The sequence below is a fragment of the Bos mutus genome, chromosome 10 (assembly GCF_027580195.1).
Source record: "Bos mutus isolate GX-2022 chromosome 10, NWIPB_WYAK_1.1, whole genome shotgun sequence".
NCBI lineage: Eukaryota > Metazoa > Chordata > Mammalia > Artiodactyla > Bovidae > Bos > Bos mutus.
In genome coordinates, this window is record NC_091626.1 from 11,558,472 (window position 1) to 11,586,414 (window position 27,943).

The window sequence follows — 27,943 nt, forward strand, 5'->3', positions numbered from 1 at the left end:
AGACAGCCCACACCTTGGCCCATGTTTCCCTCAGCCTGCTTTACACTCCTAGGCCTTTCTCTGCCCCATTTGGGGCTGCCTTTACTCACGTTCTCTCATTGCATCAGCAGGATGCCTTGGGTTCTGACAGAGAACCCACCTTTAGCTAAATTAAGGACAGCAGGCTTCTAGTGGAAGGACATTGAGTAGCTCCAGGCTCCCAGGGAAGGTCAGAGCACTGGCTGAGAAAGGACAGAATGAGGGCGCCCAAGGTTCCAAGGTGACACAGCCAGAGTCCGCCAGGCCCAGTGCGGGTGACATGTGCCCATCTGCCTGGTCAGGGAAGGACAGGGCACTTTGACAACAAGATGACCCACAGCTGGGGGAGGTAATTCCTCCAAGACCACTGGGTGTCAGTTAAGAATAAGGCGGCAGCAGCAGTGGGGTTGGGTAGGGGAGGACCTCTCTGCTGTTTCAGTGGCTAAGACTCTACGTTCCCATTGTGGGGGTGCCCAGGTTCGATCCCTGGCCAGGGAACTAGATCCCACGTGCTGCAACTAAAGATCCTGAATGCTGCAATGAAGATCGAGGATCCTGTGTGCTACAACGAAGACCTGCTGCAGCCAAATAGATAAATATTTTTTAAAGGTACGTTATTTAAAAAAGAAGAAGGAGAAGGGGGAAGGGCTGCCAGCTGGGTGGCCTGAAAGCAGCAGTGATCACTCCAGTCTCCCTTCTATCCCCACTCGCTGGCACCACTGTGTCGACTCCACAGCTCCCTAGCTGCAGCGTTAAGTGGGAACCCCTCAGGGCCCAGCCACGACCTTCCAGGCACACTGGGGCCCTCGCCTCTCCCTTCCCACCCCAGGTTGTCTCCTGCTTGGGTGAGAGCAGCCTGGAACACCCTTCTTCTCCTTCCCCACATGAAGAACTCCTACCTACCCTGCAAGACCCAGTTCAGTTGTGCCCCCTCCTGGAAGATGCCTCTTGCCAGCCTGAGGCTCCTCCCTCAGCCTGGCGGGAGCTCCTGCAGGTGGGGCTCACCTCTGCCCGGAGGCTGCCCTCGCTGCACCAGCCTCGGCAGCCTCTGACGCCCTCCCCACCACCCCCATGTCCTCCCTGTACCGGCTGAGAGGGCGGCTGAGATTCGTGAAATTGCCTGGCTGCTGAGGCTCTCAGAGTCTGTGATTAAGCCTTGCCCTGGGGCTGGCCTGTCCTGGGTCTCCTGGCTTCCCTCCTTCCACCCTCACCCAGTTAATGTCTCCATTCAGCCTGGAAACATTTTCTTAAAGACAAAAAATAAATAAATAAATAAAATCATAGGTTAACAGTCTCTAGCAATAAAACAGCAGATGACGTTGTGTGGGCAACTTCCCAGAGGACACAGAACACACGTCTCCTGAGTGGGTGGCCTTATAAGGGCAGGTTCAGGAGGAGAATGGGCAGGAGGCAGAGCGACTCGCCAGGAGGCAGGGAGGTGGGGGTGGGGGTGGGTGCCCCATCGCTGGGCCGGGCGTGGGGCCAGCAGGGGTGCTGGCGAGGACCCAGCTGGGCAGGAAGAGCTGGACACGTACCATCTCCAGAGGCCCTGCTTGGGCCAAAGCCTGCCTGTCCTTCCTCCTGCCCTGCCACCAGCAGCAGCACAGACATTGACCACTCACAGCCAGCTGCCACACTGACCCACACCACCAGCCTGGCACCCAGAACCCTCCCGCCCCAGGATGGGCCATGGCTCATTTTCCTTCCCAACTCCCCACACTCGTGAGCCAGCAGGTCCTGGCTCCTAGCTGGCATGAAGTAAAGCTTTGTCGGGTAGAACTGTTAAGTGAATGGTTGTTTAACGGTAGTTTGGGCTCATCAACTAGGCTGTAGCCCCTGGAATACAGGTAGGGCCCTCTTAGGAAGACCAGCACACAGCTAAGTGGGTGCTTACGAAAGAACTCAGTGCTTGGGTGGCCCCTGCCTTTGAGTCAAGCTGAGCCATCAGTTCTTACCTCACTCAGGGTTACCTTGTCCCAAGCAGGAAGGCACGCGTGCTCCACAACTGTTCCAGAGAATGCCTAGGATGGGGCTTCATTTCCCAACGCCACCCCCCACCCCAACTCCAGGACAGTGAGGTGGGGCAACTATAAGAGAGAGAGACTCCCTGGTGGTTAAGACTCTGTGTTCTCAATGCAGAGGGCCTGGGTTTGATCCCTCGTTAGGGCACTAGATTCCATATGCCACAACTAAGACCCAGTGCAACTAAAAATAAACAAGTAGAGAGGAAGAGAGAGGGTTGAGGGTGGGGGGAGGTAGGGAGGCCTTTCTAGGAGATTCCCGATTGTCTAAGTGTTCGTCTGAACTCAACATGTCTGAGAACAAAGCCCTCACCCTTGGTGTGGGAAGGTGGGGGAGGTGTGTGCCAGGCGACCCTGTCCTGAGGAAGGGGCTCTGGAAGCCTCCCCCAGTTCTCATTAGGAAAGACTCTTTCCAGCACCCTCAGAAGACCCAAATCCTCCTCTAAGTGAGTCTTAGACAGAATGGATGGTCAAATAAGGTGAAAACTGGGAGAGCCACCCCATCCCTCAGCCGGCTCTTACTTGGCCTAAAGCTTATCATTTATGAGCCACTATTCACGAGGGAAGCATTGCTCTGGCTCTAAATCCTCTTATAAAAGGCAAAGAGTATTTCTCTGCAGGGGCAGACAATCACCTGTCTAACCACTAGATAAGACAGGAGAACAGGGCAGTGAGGGGTCAGATGGGGGCAGAGGCAGGGAGGAAGCGGGAAGGAAGGGGCCCAGAGGGGAGGAGGGCCCAGGGAAGAGGACGCTCCTGAGTCCTCCAGGGATCCCCAGAGGCCACCTGTGCCCAGAGGGCGTGTCCTCCTCCACTGCCCCTGAGGGGAAGGGTCAGGGCCAAGAGGAGCCTCTGGCAGCCTCTCAGCTGGCACTGCTCCGGGTACCAGGAGAATATTGTCAGCTGTAGAAGGCGGACTCAAGTTGAAGCTAGAGCCCCAGACGCTCCTGTTAGAGGCGAGAGGGCAGCAGAGCCAGCTGTGTGGGCCTGAGCCTGCTGAGGGCCTGGCCTCACCTGAGACCCTGACCCCTGGGTAGGGCCTGCCTCACTGTCATTCTGTTCCAAAATAGAAATGCTCTTTGTGTAAAGTGTAATGCAAACCATAACAAAACCCCCTTATGTGACTGCCTGAAATTCTACCAGTAGTCACTTATTATTTGGGGTTAATCACTGCCCCCTGTGTGGGACTGAATAATGGTCCCCCAAAGGTGTCCATGTTCTAATCCTTGGAGTTAACCACCTTACATGGTGCAAGAGACTTTGCAGATGTGATTACGGATCCTGAGGTGGGAGATTAGCCTGGATTTCCAGGTAGGCCCAACATAATCACAAAGGTCCTTATGAGAAGGAGGTGGAAGGGTCAGCTAGTTAGAGGGCACACGTCTCCCTGGGAAAGGAACACACAAAGTACTTGGGGTTTCAGCCTGAAATAGTTTCTGAGGGCCTCCCCACCCTGCACCACACCCTCCCCATCAGTCAGGTTCTTCAAACTGCTGGCACGGGGTCTCTGAGGGAACATGGTGGGGACACAGAAGAGACAGAGTATGTGGAGACAGAAGTAGAAGCAAAGCCACAAGGACAGCTTCATTCTGCATCTTTGGGTCAGAATGGTCCCCTCGGGGGACTCCACCATCGCCTAGCTTCCTCTCCAAGGGTCATGTTGTCTAGACTCTGGCTTAAGATGGCTGAATGTGCCATCTGCTTTTGTTTCAAGGGGCCACCAACGACCCTTTCTATTAGTTGTAGAGATTGTTTCTCTCCCACAATCCTCTGCTCTGGCCACCTTCTTAAATCCTGCTGACCAAGAGGCTAAGTCACTGGGGGAGAAGTTCTCCCAGGTTTTCTGAGTTTGATTATAAATGCTGGAGATTTTTTAACCATAACAATAATGGGAAGGATGACAGAATAAAGGTAGTAGTGATTATAGAACAAAGTAGGGCATAAATATGAATAAATAAGTAAATAGCTACTAGATACCATGTCACAAGCTTCCTGTGCATTCTCCTGTTTAATGGTTCTAATTGGCAAGTTTTAGTATCAATATTTTATGGGTAAGGAACTGAGGCACAGAGAGGTTAAGACTTTCAAAAGGTCACACAGCTAGTTAGTAACAGGGCTGCAGTTTCAGCCCAAATTTGACTTCAGAGCCCATGCCTTTAACTATGACACTATTCTACCTCCTAAAACATAATGTAAACTAACAATGTGCCCATTGACGTTTCATTTGTAATCAAACCATAGTTTCTAGGGATGGGAAGGTTTGGGGCAGATGGGAGAAGGATGGGGGAGTAACACAGGGGAAGGCACTGCAATGTGGGGAGGGGCTGGCCAACTGGTCGCCTCTAATCAAGGGGACTGAATAAAGCAACAGACTAAGGCCAGATTACCTTAATCAAAACAGAAATAACTTTGGATGTAACATTGCATCTTAGAATTGAATTTTAATTTTCCTGCCTTTTCCAAGTGCAGTTATATATTTTTTTTACTAACTTTATGCCATCTCACGGATTTCTCAAATAGTTTTATATTGCCTGCAAGTTATTTAAAGCAAAATTTTAAGGGCAAAGAATATTTTTAATGTAATTTCAAGTTGGCAGTCCTTGAGGCTTAGTGGAAAGTACTCAGGGACTGGATGGACCTCAGAAGACCCGGGTTCTATTTAGGCCTGTGTAGGCCTGCTAAGGTCCTCACTGCATGTTCAAACAAGATTTTATTTGTCTTTTCACAGGCCTCAGCCCCAGGTCCAGCCCTGTTTGTTGGGTGGAGGGGGCTGAGAGAGTTCTGCACTAATTGCTCCAGGTCAGTGCTCAGGGCAACTGGGAAGGACAGAGGCATCAGCGTCCTGTCCTCTGACCTCTACTTGCCTGTCATGGGCAGCCCCAGCAATTTGTCCCCTCAGTTCCTGGGGACCTCCAGAAGCTAGGCCTGGGATGACTGAAGACAACTCTGGTCCCAATCCCCAAGTCAGGGAAAACTGACATAGGGTCACAGACTGTGAAAGCAGAAGCCAGACACACTAGCCATGGGCCCATTACATTGACTAAAAATCCCCCAAGATACTGGCATAAAAACAGACACACAGATCAGTGGAACACACTAGAGAGCTGGGAAATAAACCCACACATATATGTGGTCAATTAATTTACAATCAAGGAACCAAGAATATACAATGAGGAAAAGACAGTCAGTTTCTTCAATGACACCCGTATGATACCACTCTTATAGCAGAAAGCGAAAAGGAACTAAGAGCCTGTTGATGTAGGTGAAAGAGAAGAGTGAAAAGCTGGCTTAAAATTGAACATTCAAAAAATGAAGATCATGGCATCTGGTCCCCTCCCTTCATGGCAAACAGATGGGGAAACAATGGAAACAGTGACAAACTTTACTTTCTTGGGCTTCAAAATCACTACAGATGGTGACTGCAGCCATGAAATTAAAAGATGCTTGCTCCTTGCAAGAAAAGCTATAACAAACCTAAACAGCATATTAAAAAGCAGAGACATTTCTTTGCCAACAAAGGTCCGTCTAGTCAAAGCTATGGTTTTTCCAGTACTCATGTAAGGATGTAAGAGTTGGACCATAAAGAAGGCTGAGCACTGAAGAATTGATGCTTTTGAACTGTGGTGTTGGAGAAGACTCTTGAAAGTCCCTTGGACTGCAAGGAGATCCAACCAGTCAATCCTAAAGGAAATCAGTCCTGAATATTCATTGGAAGGACTGATGCTGAAGCTGAAGCTCCAATACTTTGGCCACCTGATGCAAAGAACTGATTCATTGGAAAAGACCCTGATGCTGGGAAAGATTGAGGGCAGGAGGATAAGGGAACAACAGAGGACAAGATGGCTGGATGGTATCACCTACTCAATGGACATGAGTTTGAGCAAGTTCCAGGAGTTGGTGATAGACAGGGAAGCCTGGTGTGCTTCAGTCCATAGGGTCGCAAAAAGTCAGACATGACTGAGCGACTGAACAACAACAGCTCTTCAATGAATGGTGCTGTGAAAACTGGGCTGCTGCTGTTGCTGCTAAGTCGCTTCAGTCATGTCCGACTCTGTGTGACCCCATAGACGGCAGCCCACCAGGCTCCCCCATCCCTGGGATTCTCCAGGCAAGAACACTAGAGTAGGTTGCCATTTCCTTCTCCAATGCATGAAAGTGAAAAGTGAAAGTGAAGTCGCTCAGTCATGTCCGACTCTTCTCGACGCCATGGACTGCAGCCCACCAGGCTCCTCCGCCCATGGGATTTTCCAGGCAAGAGTACTGGAGTGGGGTGCCATCGCCTTCTCCGTGAAAACTGGGCAGCTGTATGCAAAAGAATAAAACCCCACCACTACCTCACACCACATACAAAAATTAACTCAAGGGAATTAAAGACTTGAATGTTAGATACGAAACCATGAAACTCCCAGAAGAAAACATAGGCAGTAAGCTCCTTGACGTCGGTCTGGGTGAGGATTTTTTAAATCTAACACCCAAAGCAAATGCAACAAAAGCAAAAATAAGCAAGTGGGACTACATCAAACTATTATAAAAAGCTCTGTACAGCAAAGGAAACCATCAACAGAGTGAAAAGGCAACCTACATAATGAGAGAAAATATTTGCAAATCATATATCTGATAAGGAGCTAATATCCAAAATAGATAAAGAACTCATTCAGGGACTTCCCTCGTGATCCAGTGGTTAAGATTCTGAGCTTCCACCACGGAGGGTACGGTTGGATCCCCGATGGGGGAGTTAAGATCTTACATGCTCCATGGTATGGCCAAAAAATAAGAAAAAATTAAAAATAATTTTTAGAAAAAGAACTCATACAAGTCAGCGGCAAAAAAAAAAAATACACACACAATATGATTTTAAAATGGGAAGATCTAAATAGAGTTTTTCCCAAAGAAGACATACAGAAGGCCAATATGCACATGAAAACATCATTAATTATTAGGGAAATGTAAATCAAAACCACAATGAGATGCCATCAAATACCTATCAGAATGACTAGTATCAAAATGACAAGAAATCACAGGTGTTTGTGAGCATATGGAGAAAAGGGAGCCCTCACGCACACTGTGAGAATGGAAGTTGGTGCAGTCACGATGGAAAACAGGAAGACGGTGTGGAGGCTCCTCCAAAAATTAAAAATAGAGCTACCATATGAGTCAGCAATCCCACTGCTGGATATTATCTGAGGAAAACGAAAGCACTGACTTGAAAAGGTATCTGCACCCCAAAGTTTCACTGCCATATTAGAAACCACCAAGACAATGGCAACAGCCTAAGTGCCTATTGACGGGTGCATGGATAAAGAGACTCTGGTGTGTATACAATGGAATATTATTCAGTCGTAAGGAAGAATGCTGCTGCTGCTGCTAAGTCACTTCAGTCGTGTCTGACTCTTCGCGACGCCATGGACTGCAGCCCACCAGGCTCCCCTGTCCCTGGGATTCTCCAGGCAAGAACACTGGAGTGGGTTGCCATTTCCTTCTCCAATGCATGAAAGTGAAAAGGGAAAGTGAAGTCGCTCAGTCGTGTCCGACTCTTAGCGACCCCATGGACTGCAGCCTACCAGGTTCCTCTGTCCATGGGATTTTCCAGGCAAGAGTACTAGAGTGGGGTGCCATCGCCTTCTCCGAAGGAAGAGTGAGATCTTGCCATTTGTGACAACATGGATGGGCCTTGAGGGCATTATGCTAAGTGGAATAAATCAGACACAGAAAGACAAATACTGTATGATCTTTCTCATATGTGGACTACTAAACAAAAACAAGCTCACAGATAAAAGGAACAGATAGTGGTTGCCAGAGGTGGGGGATGGGAGAGGGGGAAATGAATGAAGAGGGTCAACAATATAACCAAAACAGCGATTTAAAAAATAGAAAGGAAAATGAAAGAATCTCCAGAGAGCTTCTTAGAAAAACAAAACAGATTTCTGCGGGCTGCCAAGCTGGACTTTCTGAATCAGATTATCCAGGAGTGGGGCTTTGGACATTTTAACAAATTTCCCAGGGTACTCTCATGGATAGCAGTCAGGTCCAGTCACTCCACTTTCCCTGGGGAAACTTAAGCCCAAACAGGCCTTGAGCCAGTCATCAGCAGAACCAAAATCAGAATTAGGTCCTCTCACCCACAGTTAGATATCCTTTCCACACCAAGACCAAAAACCAGGACCCAAAGAACTACACAATATTTATTTGTTTTAATTATCTTAAAGTTACTAATGCCCATAGTTTAAAGAATCAAATGTAGATCATTTTACAAGGGTTATATGAAAACACGCAGTTCATTGCCTGTGCACCCCATCCGGCCGTCCTCACAAGGAACCACTTTCACCTCTTCAAGCTGCTTCCTCTGATATTGAAGGAAACTGGAATGTCATCCCAAAATATGCCTCTTTGACATAATTCTGCTCAGTTGCATCCAACTGTTTGTGGCCCCACAGACTGTAGCCCACCAGTCTCCACTGTCCACAGGAATTCTCCAGATAAGAATCCTGGAGCAGGTTGCCATTTCCTTTTCCAGGGGGTCTTCCCAAGCCAGGGGTTGAACCTGTGTCTCCTGCGTCTCCTGCATTGTCAGATGGATTCTTTACCACTGAGCCATCTGGGAAACTCTTGACATAACTGAGCTGAAGGCAATTAAGCAGAAGATGCAAGAAAAGTTCTCTCTTCCCTTCCCCGCTTTTCTGCCTTGAGGCAGGATATACATTCTTTTCTGGAGGCAGATTCTTGTCAGCCCAGCAGTGCACCAGGGAACCTGCAAAGAAATCTTACTCCATTCATTCCCTTCATATATTTACCTCCCTACAGTTTGCAGTCCTTGGAAGCCTGAAACTGTTTTCCTTTGTCCTGTCAATTCTCTACAAATTATTTGTTGAAAATGCTATATAAAGTGAAAGTCACTTAATCATGTCCAACTCTTTGCAACCCCATGGACTATACAGTCCATGGAATTCTCCAGGCCAGAATACTAGAGTGGGTAGCCTTTCCCTTCTCCAGGGGATCTTCCCCAGCCAGAGTTCTAAACTGCTATCTTGAGTTACTTTTCATTGAAGTTTCTTGGGCATGATGCATGCCATCTGCATTAATACATTTTGGTTTTTCTCTTGTTAATCTGTCTTTTTGTTAAAGAGCCCCTGTGAAGTTCTCAGAGGTACAGTTTTGCCTCCTCTACAGTATTTACTCCCACTCTTGGCATCGTGTGCATTTTTACAACAAGCATGCACTGCTTTGTTATTCTCATGTAGTCTTCATGATACAGTCAGGAGGGATTGCCAGGTCTGGGGCAGGACCAGGATGCACAGACACTGCTAGGTGCCCTGGGGGTCACTGGGCACAGGTCACCAGCTCCTCCAGGGCTTGCTCGCGGCGGTTGCCATGGACCAGTAGCACTTCCTTGATGCGGTCCTGCTGGAAGCCCATGTCGCTGAACTGCTCCGAGAGGCGCAGGAACTCCCCTGCCTGAGGAAGAGGAGGCAGAGAGGGCATGGGGGGCTCTGGGAGGCTGGGCCTCTGGCCTGGGCAGTCCCCTCCCAAGTACCCACTCTACATACCCCCAGAAAGCCGTGACCCCACAGGCCAGGTGAGCCTGATCCTGGCCAGCACCTATGGTTCTCCTTTATCTCAATGACATGAGGTGACATGGGCTCAAACCTCACTTCCTGTGCCAAGGAAGGAGACCCCAGCCTGGCTGCTGGCCCTCTCTGTCTTGGCTTTACTTCCCCTCTCCCACTCCCTCCTGACTCCCTGTGCTGGTGCCCCGCACTGGGGCAGGAAGAGAAGGCTGCACACTGGTGCCCAGAGGATGCACAGCACAGGATCTCTGTCCAGGGCCCAAACCCTCACACAGCACAGCCTCTGCCTGCCTCCTCTGACCCCACTGCTCAAAACTTCCCTGCCTCTCCCCCGACCCCTTGGCTTCCCCTCCCACCCCACCATCCCTCCCACAGCCTCCGGGAAGTCTGCTCTGCTCTGGACAGGTCACATTCACTGGGCGCTCAGGATGTCCCCCTAACTGGGGCCACAGCCTCAAGCCTTCTGGGTTTCCAGGTAAGTGGCAAACTCCCTGAAGAGAGTTCAAGCATTATCATGCTACCTGCCTGGCTCCTGTCTGGGTGTCCGACAAAGAGGAGCCAGTCAATATTTGCTGTGTTGATTCAAGCTATAAAGCTCTGCCCAGGTGGTGTTAGTGGTAAAGAACCCGCCTTGCCAATGCAAGAGATGTAAGACATGCAGGTTCAATCCCTGGGTTGGGAAGATCCCCTGGAGGAGTGCATGGCAATCTACTCTAGTGTTCTTGCCTGGAGAATCCCATGCACACAGGAGCCTGGCGGGCTGCAGTCCATGGGGTCACACAGAGTCAGACACGACTGAAGCGGCTTGGCCCTACTTCCTGTTTCCTCCCCACCCCTTCCCCTTGGGTCCTCTTGCCTTCTCCATGTCTCAGCTCCCTAGGCTGTCTCCTTCTCCCTGGGGCTCAGCAAGCAGGCTATCTCCTGAGGCCCCCAGGCTGTCTCTGGTGCTGGTCGGCCCCTGCACACCAGGCCTGCATGGGCACCCCACCCACCCTTTGCTGGGGCCCGGGCAGGAGCCCCGCTGACCTGGCTCTCGGAGAACTGGAACATCTCCATGGCCTCATCCACCAGCCCCTCCTCGTAGCCCTGTCGCAGCAGCCGGTCACAGGCGCTAAGGTAGCTGAGAAACTGGGCAGGAAGGGGCACAGAGGGAAGGACAGTAAGAGCAATGCCCAGGACAGCAGGTGTGGTGGAGGAAGCACCCAAGGGCCTCAGGAGGACTGAGCTCAGGGCCAGGCTGACTGGGCAACCAGCCATACACAGCATGGCCCCAGAGATCCATGAGCCAGCAGAGAGGGTCAGAGGCCTCCCTGGGGACAGGTGGACAGCAAAGCCTCACCAACTGTCCAAGCTGGGGGCTGGAGTCCAGGAAGAGAGCTGCCGGGGTGGGTCAAGGTGTTCCCAGAACCTAAGTGGGGAACAGGCCAGGCCTCAAACACGGGTGTCTACCCACCATCCACCCAGCCTGCTCACCCTCCCTGGTGAGTACCCACCTGTGTGACGGTGCCTCCTTTTCCACCCACCTCGTGCACCCCCACCCCGCCTCCAGACACATAATATCTTTTCGATCCAGGACTCCATGGGCCCCACCCCAGAGCAACGTTGCACCAAAGCTGGAAGGAGAGGGGACAGCCAAGCGCCCACAGGGCACCTCTTCCAGCCACTCCCTGCTTATTCACCAGGGGCTGCTTTTGCCCTCAGGATAAAGTTCTGCCTTCCAACCCCACGTTCAAAGATCTACTCGCTCTGTCAGCAGCCTTGGCTGCTTCCCTCGGCACCCTCAGACTCCTGCCCATCCAGCTCCAAGGCCAAGGCCAGCCTCACTCCTCTGCCCTGGGCAGGCTCTCCCTACCCCCATTCCCACCTCCGTCTCCACCAGGTGTCTCCACAGCACCCAAGGCTTCCTGCACCTACAGCTCTGTAACTGCCTACTATCTTCCTCAGCTTTCTCATCCACCAAGTTTCTGTCCCACAGGAGGACATCACTATGTCCCAGCCTCCAGCACGGCAGGCAGGCAGAAGGAGCTCAATAAATGTAAGCTGTGTTTATAAACTAAATTAAGAACTACCTTCCGGGAGCTCACAGCTCCTTGGGGGAGATAAACCAGATACAGGAAAACACGAGTGCCAGGCAAATCAAAGCAGGATTTACAGGGAATTGGTGCCAAATGAAGGCTCCAGACGATTAAAGGATGGGTACGAGTGGAGGAGAAGCAAGTCGGATTTCTGCAGACCTTCGGAACGGAGCAGAAAACAGACCGCATAGACTAATGGCTTTCAGACTGTTGTAGCCTGTGAACTGCCCAAGCACCAGGGGGCTTCAACAGTAACAGGGGTAGGTTGCTGTTACTCTGGGAGAACTGGGGGCAAGAGGTAGAGGGAGCCCAGAGCAGGGGCCCTCACCCCAGGAACCTTGCTCTGGGCACATTCTGAAAACCAACCAACTCAGCTCTCCTGGCATAGTTGAGGGAACTGAGGTCCAGGCAGGGTGGACCAGGGTCCCAGGACTAGGGCCCAGATCACCTGTCTTTTGGCCAGTGCCTTGTCCATGGGTCCCGCTGCTAGAGGAGGAACTTTGAGCTGGCTTGCAAGTAGACAGAGTTTCTGAAGGTCTGTTCATCTATAGCAAAAGTTCTCAGCCTCAGTGCCGACTGTAGCTACCTGGGAGCTTTAAAACTGCAGTGCCTCAACAATAAATTCTGGAGAGGGTGTGGAGAAGGTAACCCTCCTACATTGTTGGTGGGAATGTAAATTGGTAGAGACAGTATGGAGATTCCTTAAAAAACTAAAATTAGAGCTACCATATGACCCTGCAATCCCATTCTTGGGCATATATCCAGAGAAAAAAGTGGTCCAAAAGGATACATGCCCTCCAATGTTCATTGCAGCACTGTTTACAATAGCCAACATGAAAGCAACCTAAATGTCCATTGACAGAGGAATGGATAAAAAAAGATGTGGTACATATATACACTAGAATATTACTCAGCCATTAAAAAGAATGAAATAATGCCATTTGCACCACCATGGATGGAACTAGAGATTGTCATACAGTGAAGTGAGTTAGAGAGAAAAGGAAAAACATCCTATGACATCCCTTATATGTGAAATCTAAAAAAAAGATGATAACAAATGAACTTACTCACAAAACAGACTCACAGTCTTAGAGTATGAACTTACGATTACTAAAGGGGCAGAAGCATGGAGGAAGTTAGGGAGTTTGGGGATGGTCATACTGATATATTTTAAATGGATAACCAACAAAAACCTACTGTATACTCTTTCCCTCCGAGAAGACAGCGGAGGCAGACTATACAGCCACGGCCAAGATTAAGGCTCAAGACCTTCGCGGCAAGAAGAAGGAGGAGCTGCTGAAACATCTGGAGGACCTGAAGGTGGAGCTGTCTCAGCTGTGCGTGGCTAAAGTGACAGGCGGCGCAGCTTCCAAACTCTCCAAGATCCGAGTGGTTCGTAAATCCATCGCCCGTGTACTGACCGTCATTAACCAGACTCAGAAAGAGAACCTCAGGAAATTCTATAAGGGCAAGAAGTACAAGCCCCTGGATCTGCGGCCCAAGAAAACACGTGCCATGTGCCGCCGACTCAACAAGCATGAAGAGAACCTGAAGACCAAGAAGCAGCAGCGGAAGGAGCGGCTGTACCCCCTCCGGAAGTACGCAGTCAAGGCTTGAGCATCCAGCTGTCAATAAAACAGACAGACCACTAAAAAAAAAAAAAAAAAAAAAAAAAAAAAAACCTACTGTATAGCACATGGAATTCTGCTCAATGTTAGGTGGCAGCCTGGATGGGCGGGGATTAGGTGGGAGAATGGATACATGTATATGTACCACTGAGTCCCTTTGCTATCCACCTGAAACTGTCATAACATTGATAATCAGCTATACTCCAATACAAAATAAAAAGTTAACAAAACAAAACAATAGCCACAAAACACTGGTGTCTCAGTATCACTGCCCACACCCAGCTGATGATGGTCATGTCCAAAGGCCCTGACATGACTGGTAGGGGGAAGCCCGGCACTGGGATTTTTACAGCTCTCCAGGTGATTCTTGCATGCAGCCAAGGTTAAGGGTCTCTGACTCAGCCCAACCCAGTAGACCCAAGCCAGGCTGCATATCAGAACCATCTGCAGATCTTTTAAAATGATAGGCCCCTGGGCCCACTCCAGATCTACTGATCCTGCAGAGTAGGTTATGAGAATCTGCATTTGTAAGGATTCTGCTGCTTGGTCAGTAACTAGGCCTAGCTCAGGCTCCAGGGTGGGTGAGGATGTCATCTTCAGACCCCAGGATGGGACCCCCAGCAGTCACTGGTCATAAACATATTCTCCTCCATTCTGTGAACGGGGAAAATGAGGCTCAGAGAGGGGCCATGATGTGTCTAGAGTCTAAGGGTAAGCCTGGATCTGGCCAACGGACCCTCGAAAGTGCCACCCATGCCTGTCCTGCAAGCAGGCAGTGGGCACGTTGATCCTGGGGCAGGAAGGAAGGAGTGATGGACAAAGCTTAGGGTTTGTATTTCTTCCTCTCTCCCTGGTTTTTCCAAGTGCCCTGTCTCCATCACCTGATGCACCCTCCTAGACCATCTGCTGTTCATCTCTGACTAAAGACGATTTACTGTAGTATTTGTCTTTCATGGGGAGAAGGGCTGTGAACCCAAAAAAGATGTTCAGTTAATGGTGGAACTTCACAGAACAGAGAGGAACACTAACGTGGTCGGGGAGATGAAGATAAAGTCATCCAGTGGCCCTTGGGCCCGCACCTTAGAGCCTGGCCCCTGACTGCTCACTGGGAGAAGGCCCACCAGGCAGGTGGTCCGTCTGTGTCTGGAAACACAGCGTTCCTGATGCGGTGAGATTCTTCCAGCCCACCCAAAGGGAGGCCAATGCGCTGTGCTGCCCCCAGCTAATCTTCAGATCCCCACAGTGATGACCTGAGATCTCAGCCCTGTCACAGGGTCTGGAGGGGTTGGGGAGGCATGTCAGAGTCCCCACCATGGGCCTGGCCCCTCACGGCACTTCTGGACGCTTCTTGGCCAAGGTCCTGGCTTTCCAGCAGCAGCTGAATGTGGAGGCAACTTTAAATCTACTCTTAAATCTCAGATCAACCTACGGTGCTGCCCGGAAAGATTTTCACACAGAAAATGAGAGAAAAGCACAGTGTAACAAAATTCAGAACCACACCAGCCTGGCATCCACCCTGCTGCCACCACTGACTAATTATGTGAACCTCCCTGACCTCAGTTTCCTCATCTGCAAAGTGGGAACAGTAAAAGCAACCTTGCAGAAATGAGAAGACCTAAATGAATACTCTCAGATTGAGGGACTGGCACAAAGTTGCTCGGTAAATAGCAGCAGCACCCCTGCCATCTCCTCCATCGTGTTAGCCACCATATGTGGGGCTCACCACGTTGAAAGCTTTCCTCTAGGACTGATGAACCGAGTAGAGCGGGAGCAGGAGTGGGTGGGAAAGAGGACCCAGTGCCTTCCCACCTCCTCAACCTGCAGCAGCACATCCTGATCTGGCTCCTGTTTGAGCCACTCTCCCTCCATCACTCCCTCACCCAGGAGCAGGCAGCTCCAGACCTCAGGGACTCAACACATGGCCACCATCAGTGTCTAGGGAGAGGGTCTCCGAGTCCTCTGATGATGGTGGGACAGAGACAGTAGAAAGAAATATGTGCCATTCAATACCTGTGGCTCAGCTTTCCCACCACAAATAACCCTGGTGTGTAGAAAACAATGCAAAATGGGATGCAACATTCAGCTGGGGGAAGGGGTTCAGACGATGATATTCAATGCCCACCTCTTGCCCCTGCTCACAGTCCTTTTATGCCTCCTTTCTGCTGTGGGGTCTTTGAGAAAACTCTCAGGCCAGCCTTCAAGGCACCTTTAATCTTCCCTCTATTCCCTTTCCCTCTATCTCCCACCAGCCCACGTCATATATTCAGTGAGACTGTTGGATCAGGGCCTCCCAAGTCCTTCCTGCCACTACCTCTCAGCTGATACTGTTCCTCCTGCCTGGAAGATCATCCTTCTCTTTTCTTCAAATTCAGGTCTTATCCATCCTTAAAGTCCAGCTCAAGGCTTTATACCTTCATGAAGCCTTTCTCAATTACTGAAACCTCCCCATGGTAGATTAAGAACAGTCATATACTCTTTGCAGCTTTTCCCATCAAGAGGTAGAGTCTATTTTTCTACCCTTTTAATCTGACCTGGTCTATGACATGCTTTGGCCAACAGTATAAGGCAGAAGTGACTATAATTTCAGCCTCAAGAGACTTTGCATCTTCCACTCCTGTACTCTTGGGAACAAGTAGGCTAGCTTGCTGGAGACCTGTGGTCCAGTTGACAAGTTTCACCAACCACGGGATTGTGATCAAGGTCATCCTAGACTATTCAGCTCTAGCTGGGTCACCAAACTGTAGCCACACGAGAGACCGGAGGTGAGACCTGCAAAAGAACTTCCTTGCTGACTCCACCCACACTGCCAACCCAGAGACTCATGAGCGAACACATGGTTGCAGTATTAAACCACTGTTGGGGTGACTGTCACATGGCAATAGATAACTGAAACACCCCCAAATCATTCCTGTTCCTTCTGCTCCCAGGCATCTTCTCATCACACCTCTCTTTTGGCAATTCAGGATTCTCACTCTCCTGCAGGTGTTCTCATATTCTTAGCTTGAATGGGGGGCATCAAGACTTGCTCCCAAAGCAAGAGCAGCTTGGGGTGCTACCTACCCTTGTTATTACTGGTGTCCACTCTTCTTCCAATAGGAGTGGAGTCCTTAAAAATGGAACCTGGTGTGGTAGACTCTGAGATACCCCTTCCAGATACACCGTCCTTGAAGGTCTTATTGCAGATGGTGGTAGCGGTGGTAGAAACCATCAGCTATCTGTCCCTTCAGGGGCTGCCTTAGCTGCAGAGATCACTTCTCTCAAGTCACCCTCTTTCTACCTCTGGTGACTCATTGAGGCAGAGGTATGAAGGCCTGACCATCTCATCCCCAATTAGGACAACTCCAAAGGGCCATATATGCTTCAGAGCTATGGGGTTGGCTGTCACTGGGTCTATAAAGTTCAACCTCTCCCTCTACTCACCCCTGCTTCTGTCCTTTCCCTTCCCTAGAAGTTGTTCCCAAGGGTCTCCTTAATAAATCTCCATATGCCAAACCCCACTGGAGTCTGCTTCCTGGAAACCCAACCCACAACACTGGTTTCCCCATAGCTCCTAGCTGCATCCAAACACCAAGGAAGCGTCCGGCAAATACTTAGGACTAGATTGATGGATGGGTAGATGGAAAGAGAGAGCGATGGATATGGTGTGGATTAACTGTTGAGGGAAGTGGTCAGAGCTGTGCCATCCAATATGGTAGCTGTATGTGGCTATTTAATTTTTAATTTCATTTCATTATCATTAATAACAATTTTCAGTCATACTAGCCACATTCAAGTAACCACATATAGCTAGTGTTTACTATATTGGACAACACAGGAATAAAACATCTCTCCTGTTGCAGAAAGTGCTATTGGGCACCTCTGGAAAGATTTGTGACTGCCCAAAGCTTCAGTCCTACTTTCGGGGCAGAGATTTGGACAGGAGTAGAATATTGAGACTCCCCAAGTAGGCATGGAGGGTCATGCTAAACTCTCATGGAGATGGTAGCCTTAGGATCTAGAAACTTGATCACAACCCCCAATAATTAAATCAAAGCTGAAATTCTGCCTCCGAAGAAAAACACAAAATAACTTCAAGTTGAAGATAAAAACAATGTGGCCACTGACCCGACTCCAGTTCCACAGCCCCCCAGCTCTGGGTCCCCCACTCACCTGGCTCAGGCTCTGCCGCCCCGTCTTCTGCAGAGCCACGATGGCCCTGTGCAGAGGGTACCCCAGGGCAACCACCGGCCCAATGAGGTCTTGCTCCTCCTGGCTCAGGGCAGACAGCAAGTCAGCAGAATCAGGGTGCGATCTGTGGGCAGCACAAGGCTGGGGCACCCGTCCAGGAGGTGGCAGGCAGCTGTACGGGCTGAGGGACTGAAACAAAGGCAAGCTGCAAGTGTCAGTTACCCTGGAGGTGACACCTGGCTGGGCAAGACATTTTTAAAGGTGCCTTCGCTACAGAGCACAGGGGTTAATATTGTGAGGATCTTGGAGCCCTGCAGACCTGGGTTCAAATCCCAGCTTTCTACTGTTTACTCAGTTTGTTGTTTAGTCGCTTGGTTGTGTCCAACTCTTTGAGACCCCATAGACTGTAGCCCACCAGGCTCCTCTGTCCATGTGATTTCCCAGGCAAGAGTACTGGAGCGGGTTGCCATTTACTTCTCTAAGGGATCTTCCCAACCCAGGGATTGAACCTGAGTCTCCTGCATTGCAGGTGGATTCTTTACCACTAAGCCACCAGGGAAGCCAGATTATTCATGTGTAAAATGGATGCAATCATACCAGATACCTCACAGGGTTGTTACAAGGCTTAAATAAGATGAGGTGAGAAAAGTGACTAGCAAAAGGGTTTGGCATACAGAAACTTCCAGTAGATGATAATATTTATTGCTTAGAACAAGCCTGTGAGAGAAATACAATAGGCTCATTCTATATTTTATAGCTACTGAAGTCAAGGTTCAGAGAAGCTGGCAAATGACCTGACAAACAACACAGTTTTGGGACCTGTACCCTACTCAGAATCAACGCAGGGTTCTCGACCCCATAGCTTAGGGAGCATGGGAGCAGGACTGAGCTTCCTAGCCAGAACTTCCTTCTTGAGTCTGGCTGGACTAGGGCTTGGTTAGGCAAGGCGCAGGATAGGAACTGGGTACAGCTGTGGTGCTGGGGAAACCCACAGAGACCCTGGACTAAGGAGGGTGGCTTGAAGGCATTTCAATAGGTTTGGCTGGCATCATCCCTAGCCTGTTCCCCATGAAGAAGCATCCAACTGCTAACCCTGTCCCCTCCTCCAGCAGGAAAGCCTAGGTGCTGTCCTGGCTCCAGGAGCAGACTGCCTGTGACATGTGAATTCCCTACACGTCCTCATCTTCTCAGCGGTTTCCCTGCCATGGCCTCACCTTAGGATCTACTCTTTACTCCTAGAGTGAAAACCATGCAAGTCTTAGGATTTGAGTCTATGCTTGTGACCTTGAAAAAGATTCTTAGGTGCTCTCTGCCTCAGTTTCCTCCTCTACAGAATATGCGTCCCATCTGCCCCCATCTCTCCCCCACTCCGCTACAGGGCTGTTGCTAAATTTAATTGGGATCAGGGAAGAGCCCTCCTAGCATCAGCAGCTAGCCCGTGATGTGGCTGTGGCCTGTACTGTTTATATAACCTCTTCTCTGTTTGCTGTAAATAACTGTGTGCAGGGTTGCTTTACAGGTAGAGAAGGGATGGCTCAGAGAGGTTCAGTGACTTGCCTAAGTTCACACAGCATTGAGTGGGAAAAGCCAGACTTTGAGTCTGTCTTTTGGACTTACTTTCACCTTGGCCTTATTCTGTTGCATCTCCTGGCCTGACTGTGGAGTTGCTCAGGGGCAGAAAGCTGTGCCTAAATGTCACCTCCTGCTACTAATCTAACCTAACACATCTGTTCCAGACCTAGATTGTATGGAGTCTGACACTTATACAATGTAGACTACTTAAAGGAAAAAGACACAGGAGCATAAACATATGCGTAAAACTGTGCACAAATCCTTGGAAGGGCTTCCAGGCTCAGTGGTGAAGAATGCTCCTGCCAATTGAGGAGCCACAGGAGACTCAGGTTTGATCCTTGGGTCAGGAAGAGCCCCTGGAGGAGGAAATGGCAACCCACTCCAATATTCCTGTCGGGATTAAACCCACGGACAGAGGAGATTGGCAGGCTACAGTCCGTGCACGCATGCATGCTAAGAGGTGTCCAACTCTTTGCAACCCTATGAACTGTAGCCCGCCAGGCTCCTCTGTCCATGGGATTCTCCAGGCAAGAATACTGGAGCAGGTTGCTATACCTTCCTCCAGGGGATTGTCCGGAACCAGGGATAGAACCATGTCTCTTACATCTCAGGCGTTTTCTTTACCACTAGCGCCACCTGGGAGGCCCCGGGCTACAGTCCAGGGGGGTCCCAAAGAAGGACGACTGAGCAACTGAGCACACTTGCTCAAAGCCTTGGGAGGAGCTAAGCCAGAAGCTTCAGCTTTACTGGTTTCACTGTGCGTTCACATCTGCTCCCAGTTCTTGGTGCACATCCTTTGTCCTGAAGCCGCCCCAGCCTGCAGCAGCCCTCACCTCCCCCTCAGGACCTGACCCCTCCCACCGGGCAGTGCTGCCCTATCTCACTCTTCCTTGCCAGTCTCCTCGTCTCATGCTTTTGACTTTGTCTCTTCCAATCCAGTCTCTTGCAAGAAGTAACTGCGCTGTGAATATTCCTTGATTGAACTCACCCAATCCTTGAACAGCCCTAGATCTGAGCCACATTCATTGATTCAACAGACATTCACTGAGCTCCCCCTGGGGGCCAAGTGTGCTCTGGGTGCTCTGGAAACAAATGCAATCCAATCACTGCCCTAAGAGAAGTCATATTCCATTGGAAGAGACGCATACTGGGTAATTACAATTATCCTAACAGGTGCCCTAATAGAAGCAAAGAAGGAGACACAGCAAGAAACAAGGAAGGGGACCTCGAAGCAGGGAATACTCTAGGCACAGGGCTGCAGGAAGGACAGCATGGTACAGGGCCAGGTGAGAGCTGGTAGGGAGGAGTGTCCAACCAGGCAGGGGACCCAGATGTGGGGGCCTCGCTGCTAAGCTGTGGCCTTGGCCGAGGGGACAGGTTCCTTACCGCAACTGTGGGCTTGTGGCTCCGCAGCGGGGGCATGGCGCCGGCCGTGGAAGGCCGCGGGGGCAGCTTGAGGGTGCTGGGGGGCGACGGCTTGGGGCCCAAGGGTGGCGTGCGGGTGCTAGGGAGAGAGGCCTCGGAGACAGGGGACGGCGGGTTCTGCGTGGGAGCACTGAGGGGTGGAGGCGCCGGGCCCAGGGGCGGCGCGGGGCCGGGGCAGAGGCTCAGAGCTCGGTGGCGGAGGCGGTGAAGGAGGCTGCGGGGGTGGGAGGCGAGCCTGCCCTCGGAGAGCCGCCGCCTGGCTCCAGCCAGCTCCGACCTCACGCCGCGCAGCACGTCCAGCGAGCACCGCTGTTGGCCCAGGCCGGGGCTCGCCGCGGAGCTGGGCTGGGGGCTTGGCTCCGGCTCTTCCTCCGCGGCAGACGAGGCTGCTTCCTCATCCTGGTCCTCCTCTTCCTCCTCCTCCTCCTCCTCAGGTTGCTCCTGGGATCCGGCCTCCGGATGTTCAACTGCGGCAGGCACGGGTTCCAGCCCTTGCTCGGGGCTGGCCAGCAAGAGCCAGGCCGGAGGGGCGGAAGCTGCCCCCGGAGCATCGCATTGGACTGGGCAGGGTCCCCGTATGACAGCCTCCACCCAGAAGAGTGTCCTCCTCTCCAGGCTGAAGTCGTGCTGCGGAGACAAGACCAGGGGAGGCTCTACCAGGCAAACCAGGGTCTGAGAGCACACTCCTACCTCCTGCCCCCCAGGGAACCTGTTCAGCCAGACTCTCCAGGCCTAGACAGCTTCTGATTCTAAGCCCCAGCTATTCATCGCAGGCCACCCTCACCCTCGGTTTTAGCTAGCATTGGAGTGGATGGCTGTCAATAACAATTTAATAGCAAACTCTGTAGACAGGACAACGTGAGGAATAGGTTAATAGAATGAAAGTCTAAGTCCCTTTGCCACTCAGCATATAATTGAACAACAGTGGCCTAAACAATTTCTCCAGGGGACTTCTCTGGCGGTCGAGATTGAGAATCTGCCTTCCAATGCAGGGGATGAGGGTTAGATCCCTGGTGGGAGAAGTAGGATCCCACGTGCCAGTGGGGGCAACTCAGCCTCTTCACCACAACTCGAGAAGCCAGGGCACCCACAACTACTGAGCCCACAGACTGCAGAGCCTGCACCACTAGAGAGCCCATGCATGCAGCAAACAGAGAGCCCACACACGACCCAACAAAGACCCAGTGCTGCCAAAAAAAAATTTTTTTTTAATTTCAACAAAACTTTTCCTTCACCAAGAAGCTTTCACTTGAGTTCAGCACCATTTGCCACTGAGCAGCTGGCCTTGGAGGCTGGCCCAGACACACAAACCTTTGCGTGAAGTAGTACTTGCCCCATCCCATGTGCTGCCTTCCAGCTTACTTGGGGGCCCAGGAAATGGAAAAATCTTTTTTTTTTTTTTTCCTGAACTCTACTTAGTTGGTCCTAATGTTATTCCCAATTCCAGATTATCAAAAGGAGGCTCAGGAAATTTAGTTTGCTCGAGGTCAGATCAGTGGTGAGTAAATGAGCTGGGATTCCTGTCCATCTGACTGATCAAGCCACCTAAAAACTAAATGTGGAGCCTACATAAATAATTTAAATTAAGTGTTTATGTGAAGCAAAAATAAAATATTCCCGTTAACTACTATTAAAATTAAGAACTGGAAATATAAAACTCCATTAAAAAATATAAATATTCTTAAAAGGCAACTTCAGTGCTCTGTGATGGCCAGGTAAGCCTGGGGGAGTGGGGGGGGGGCGGATGTGGGAGGCAGAAAGGCAGACAGGAACTGCCTCTCCCCTCACCCAACTCCTGACATGACCCTAAGTTGGGGAGAGGAACAGAACTTAGCTGTTCTAAGTGTGGTTCCCCGACTGAGGTCAGGGAGTGTATCTTATTTCTCTCTGTTCTTGGGGCCCAGGGCAGTTCTGGTTCCAAGGGGATATTTGTAAGAGTGTACAGAATAAATGATTAGAAAAAGAGACTGGAGCAAAATGTGTGGGTTGGGAAGGAGAGAGGAGGTAAAAGGACCACTTCAGAGCTGAGGAGACCGTCATGGAGGGAAAGAGACTGAGAGATAATGAAACAGACAGTGGAACTTAGGGGATAAAAGGATCCAAAGACCCAATAAAAATACAAGCACTTGTGATTTGTGGAACCTAAGCAAGATGATTCTAAAGTTCATATGAAAAATAAACAAATAATAGCCAAGGGCTTCCGTGGTGACTCAGTGGTAAAGAATCCACCTGCCAATGCAGGAGACACAGGTTCGATTCCTGGTCCAGGAAGATCCCACGTGCCATGGAGCAACGAAGCCTGTGCACCACAAACTACTGAGCCCACAAGCCGAAGCTACGGAAGCTTGCACACCCTAGAGCCTGTGCTCTGCAACAAGAGAAGCCGCTGCAATGAGAAGCCTGCCACGGCAACTAGAGAAAAACCTGTACAGCAACGAAGACCCAGTACAGCCCCCCTCCCCCTCAATGCACACCCAAAAAAAGAATAGCCTAAAAACCTCTGGGGACAAAAAGAGAAATAAAGGGGACTGGCTCTACCAGCTGCTAATATATATTATAAAACCTCAATAATTGAAGTAAGATACTGCACAGAGAGCCTAAAGGTAAAGAAGAGAAGGTCCAGAAATGGACGTTATCTGTGGGACTTTAGTAGATAATAAGGTGGCATCTCAAGCAATGGGAAAAAAGAGGGACTGGTCAATAAATGATGTTAGTGGAAAGAAAATAAAGTTGGATCCATTCTCGCATCATACACAAGGGGAAATTCCAAAAGGATCAAAGATTCAGTTATTCGAAATGAAACTTATAAAAGTACTAGCAGAAAAGAGGAGAGAAATCCTTCATAATCTCAAGTAGGGAAAACATTGCTCACTCTGAATTGAAACTGAGAAGCCGTGAAAGTACACACATGCACAAGTGAAAATCTGCATGGCAAATACACCCCACAAGCAAGGCCAAAGGCAAATAACAAACCAGCGGGAAAACAGCACTGATAGCACAGACACAGGAGTGCCTAGAAATAGGTAAGAAAGGACCGACAGCCCAACAGGGAAACAAGCGAAAAGATATGAACAGTCCCCAGAAAAGGAACTACAGATGGCTCTTAAACACATGAAAAGCTGCTCAGTCTCACTCACAATAAGAGAAAGGAAAGTAAAACTATACTGAGATACCATTTGCCTATCCCTCAGCAAAGATGCAACATCTGATGACTCCTTTGTTGAGAATTGCAGCTAAGGTATAAGCCCATTTGTAGAGTGCTGTGCATGCTAAAGTCACTTCAGTTGTGTCCAACTCTTTCTGACCCTCTGGGCCACAGCCCACCAGGCTCCTCTGTCGATGGGATCCTCCAGGCAAGAACACTGGAGTAGGTTGCCATGCAAGATCTCCAGGGGATCTTCCCGACCCAGGGATCGAACCTGCATCTCTTATGTCTCCTGCATTGGCAGGTGGGTTCTTAACCACTAGCAGTGCCACCTGGGAAGCCCTTGTAGGGTGCTGGTTGGATGTTAAACAGTATAACCCTTATGGAGAGCAATTTGGCAATATGATTTAATTCATATAGTCTTTCCCTGCGGCATTGCTTGTAATGGCAAAAGACTGGGAAGAACCTAAGTGTCCATCAAGAGGGGATTCATTCAGTAAAGTACAATATATCCATATAATACAATACCATGCAGTGAAAAACAAACTGAAGAAGCATTCTGTGTATTGATATGGAAAGTCTTCAAATATGTTAAGTGAAAAAAATCCAGAAGAATAATGTATAGAAAATGCTACCTTTGGTGTGAAAAAGGAGGAAATAGCTGTATTTGCTTGTATGTACACATATAAGAATCTATAGAAGAATACATTTTAAAATACAAGTAACAGAAGTTACCAGGGCAGGTGGGGACAGGACAGATAAGGAAGTGTCAATGGAAGGCTTTTTACTCTCTTAAGACAGGCAAACTGCCTGGGAGTCAAACTGACCTCAAACCTTGTTTTTTAAATAAAGTGTTATTGGAACACACTCACGTACTCACTCACTCCTTTATGTAATGTCTATGGCCCTTTCTCCCTACAATAATAGTGTGGAGTGATTGCTACTTTTTACTATCTGGCCCTGTACAGAAAATGTTTGTTGACCCTTGCTCTATACACACACACACACATATATATATATTCTTTCTAAAAAATTTAACTGACAAAAAGGAAATCAACTCTAATTAAAGGAAAACTATGATGAAACAACAAAACACAGACTTGCTGAGGCTCCTCAGGAAAGCAGTAGGTGCAGGATGTGGACGTGGGCTTTAGGGACTGATGCTCATGTTGGAATCCTGGCTGTGCCACTCACAGCCACACGGCCCTGTTGGTCACATGGGTGGGAACTTTGATTTCCTGTGCCTTGGAGAGGGAACACCCATCTGCTACAAGGGTCATAAGAATGAGAGAGAAGAGTGAACCTATGAAGCGCATGTAGCCTGGCCCTGGTACATAGCAGGTGCTCCATGAATGGAAGGTATTTTTTTTTTCTTTTTCAGGCCGCTACAGATTCATCTGGTAATCTAACCACTATCTATAACATTGTTGCTATGGGAAAATGTGTTTCAAGTTCCAAACTGGGAATAAAGCCCAGTAAACTTGGAAGACTGACCAGGAAAGGCTATAAATCATACGTGGAGTCCCATGCTTCTCTATTTGATAGCTGGCCACAGCAGTAAAATAAATGGAGACTCAGGATGGGAAATAGGCTCAAGGGAGATGAGTGGGTGTGGAGTGCCCACCCTGAGAACAGGAGGCAGGGCCAGGGCCAACATGTGGGCTGGGACACAAGACATAGACTCGGCAAAAGGGTACCTATTCCTGCTTCTAGGAGAAGTAACTTTCAGAATAGCCTCCTCCCAGCTTAGCAGAGAGGGAATAGTTATGCTAGTCTGTCTACCTCCACTGGAGCTTAGTTAAGCAATTTCCTTTTCCCAGTTGGAGAAGCTCACTCGGCCCTTCCAAAAAAAGTCTTGCAAACGCACGCCGGTGGGCTGCCTCTTCTTCCCCAAAGGAGGCTCGCTTGCCTGTGTGCTGTGAACTGGGCTTCCAGGCCTGGGCGAAAAGCGCTTCCTGGAGCTCTCTGCTCAGGGGCTGGTTCCCCTGCACTGAGGCTGTGGGAGGAAGCCCAAACACACAGGGGAAGGCCCGAACCATGTCCACACGTCTCTGCTCTGGAGGAGAGCTCCAGGGAACCTAAGTCTGCCAGGCACTTTCTTGGCCCGCACGAGGAACACTCTGGGTGTGGAGCTGCATCCCCAACCCAGGGGCCCTGGGAGCCTGATTCTCTCCATGTGGCGCTGAGGCTGGGTGGCCAAGCCACAGCTTGGGAATCCATCCAGTGGCTCTTCCCTGCCCTCTGACAGAGCTCTCGTTGCTGGAGGCCTTGGCAGTTTGCACACCACCAGACCTTAAGCCCTCTGCAAGTAGGCTTAGGCTGCAAGGGAAGGCAAGAGCGAGACCAGGCAGGAGCCAGGCAGGTCTCCCACACTCCCGCAGCCTGCTCCCACCTGGGCAGGAATGCTAGAAGCTAGGAATGTCTTGGAGAGGCTCACCCAGCGCAGAGAAGCATCTCGGCCATGACTCTGCAGTATCGGGCCTCTGAGCAGATCTGGAGCTAGAGTGAGGGCCCACAGCACAGGTTCTCTGGGGAAAGCCAAGAGCTCCTGCCACACCAAGAGGGGGCCCCTGAACACTGTACTCGGGGCTTTACAAAGCTTATTTCACTTCTGGGTCCTGAGGAACTTAAGTGCACCTGCAGGGGCTGCAGATGAAGTCTCCTGCTCCTATGCTTCCAAGCTACTCAAGCCTCTCTACCTGACCCTCTCCAGGCCTCTCCTTCCTGGACTGGTTTCTCTGCACCTAACTTCCCATAACCCTGTATTTTTTTGCCCTTGAACATTATGCGTCTGATGTCTCTCACTTTCCAATCCTTCTCTGAGCTATCATGAAATGATCTGCAATCAAGATCTAGGTTTTATTTTTTACGTAATTTTTAAAATTAATACATTTATTTTTGGCCATGCTGGGTCTCCGTTGCTATGAGCAGGGTTTCTCTAGTGGCAGCAAGTGGGGCTACTCTCTAGTTGTGGTGTGCAGGCTGCTCACTGCGGTGGCTTCTCTTGCTGTGGAGCACAGGCTCTCAGGTGCACACACTTCAGTAGTTGCTGCACATGCGCTCAGTAATTGTGGATCTCAGGCTTAGTTGCCCCATGGCATATGGGCTCTTCCTGGACCAGGGATCCAACCAGTTTCCCTTGCATTGCAAGGCAGATTCTTAACCACTGGACCCCAGGGAAGCCCAGGACCTGGGAATTAGTCCCATCATTGCCACTATCTTTGGACAGATCATTTCCCTTTTCTGAGCCTCAGGTTCCTCATGTGCAAAGTGAGTGAGAGCTGAACTAGATCCTCAAATTTTCCTACCAAGTGGCCCACAGACAGTGCTGAATGAACACACAAGATCCCAAGGACTCAGTCCCAAGAGATCCACCACCAGCTCCACAGCTGTTTGCAATCCTTCTCTTTCATTTGTTAAAATTCATGTGGATTTTGCCTTCTACCTCATTATATATCTGTGTTATAATACAAATGCAATAGGTTTCCTCCTAAATCTTCAAATAAATTTGACTCACTTGGAAGTTAAATAATCATGTTTATCCTGAGGGTATGTGATCTCACCGTATACATGAGGGCATACCCCAGTGTGTGAGCTATGGGGCAAGGGGTGCTTCATAGGTGCCCCATGGATAGGTGTACTTTGGGTCTGTGGAATAGTAATCCATTCTGATGTGTCCTGTGTAACTGTCTGCATTGTAATCTGAAGATAGCATCTTAGCCAAGTGGAGGGATTCTAACAGTGGAATTTTAGACTTGGCAGTAGGCTGATAGAGAAGAGAGGAATTGGAATTGGAGTATCCTTGCAAGGACTCTCAGTAACTCCATATAGGCAACCTTCTGGTTATTCTAAACGTAAGATGCACTAAATAGCCCCATGTCCAAGTCTCTAGACTTCTTCATGGAATATCTTTTCCTCTTGGGTTATTTTCACACTTCCTAGAATATATGAGAACAGGAGTGGCTGCCATTTAAAATCAAGGAACAGGGGGCCTCATGAGGCTCAGCATCAGACCCACAGACCAAAGGATGAGAAGACAGAGAGAGGCACTTACCATAGAACCCAGCAAAAGTTCCCTGCAGTCTGGAATACTGAGATCTGGCCCAGGGAGGGGCTCTGTGTCTATCACAAAGCCCTTGGGCACCTTGAAGGGAACATCATCCAGGGCATTCATTCTGTCAGAGGAGTGTGGAGATGGCTGAGCAGGGTTGGAAAGAACAAGTCCCTGAGGACCAGGCCCAGGCCTCAGATGGCTCACTGCTCTCCTGTGTGGTGACTTGGCCGAGTCCCACACAGCCAGGAAGGGAACGGTGAAGTGACTTGTGCT

General features: G+C 49.8%; 2 protein-coding genes across 2 annotated transcripts; one reads left to right on the forward strand and one right to left on the reverse strand.

Annotated features, from left to right (window-relative positions):
* Positions 1 to 8,261: 8,261 nt before the first annotated feature.
* On the reverse strand, positions 8,262 to 27,790 carry UBAP1L (ubiquitin associated protein 1 like). Its single transcript, XM_070378483.1, has 6 exons — positions 27,671 to 27,790; positions 26,054 to 26,115; positions 20,433 to 21,195; positions 17,457 to 17,663; positions 10,631 to 10,732; positions 8,262 to 9,491 (listed from the first exon to the last, which is right to left on the reverse strand). The coding sequence occupies exons 1-6, from the start codon at positions 27,788 to 27,790 to the stop codon at positions 9,357 to 9,359; spliced, it is 1,389 nt and encodes a 462-aa protein (XP_070234584.1). The 3' UTR covers positions 8,262 to 9,356.
* On the forward strand, positions 10,773 to 13,345 carry LOC102269175 (large ribosomal subunit protein uL29). The gene is made up of 2 exons (XM_005899987.2): positions 10,773 to 10,901; positions 12,901 to 13,345. Exons 1-2 carry the CDS (start codon positions 10,773 to 10,775, stop codon positions 13,294 to 13,296), a joined length of 525 nt encoding a protein of 174 aa, XP_005900049.2. The 3' UTR covers positions 13,297 to 13,345.
* Positions 27,791 to 27,943: the final 153 nt, after the last annotated feature.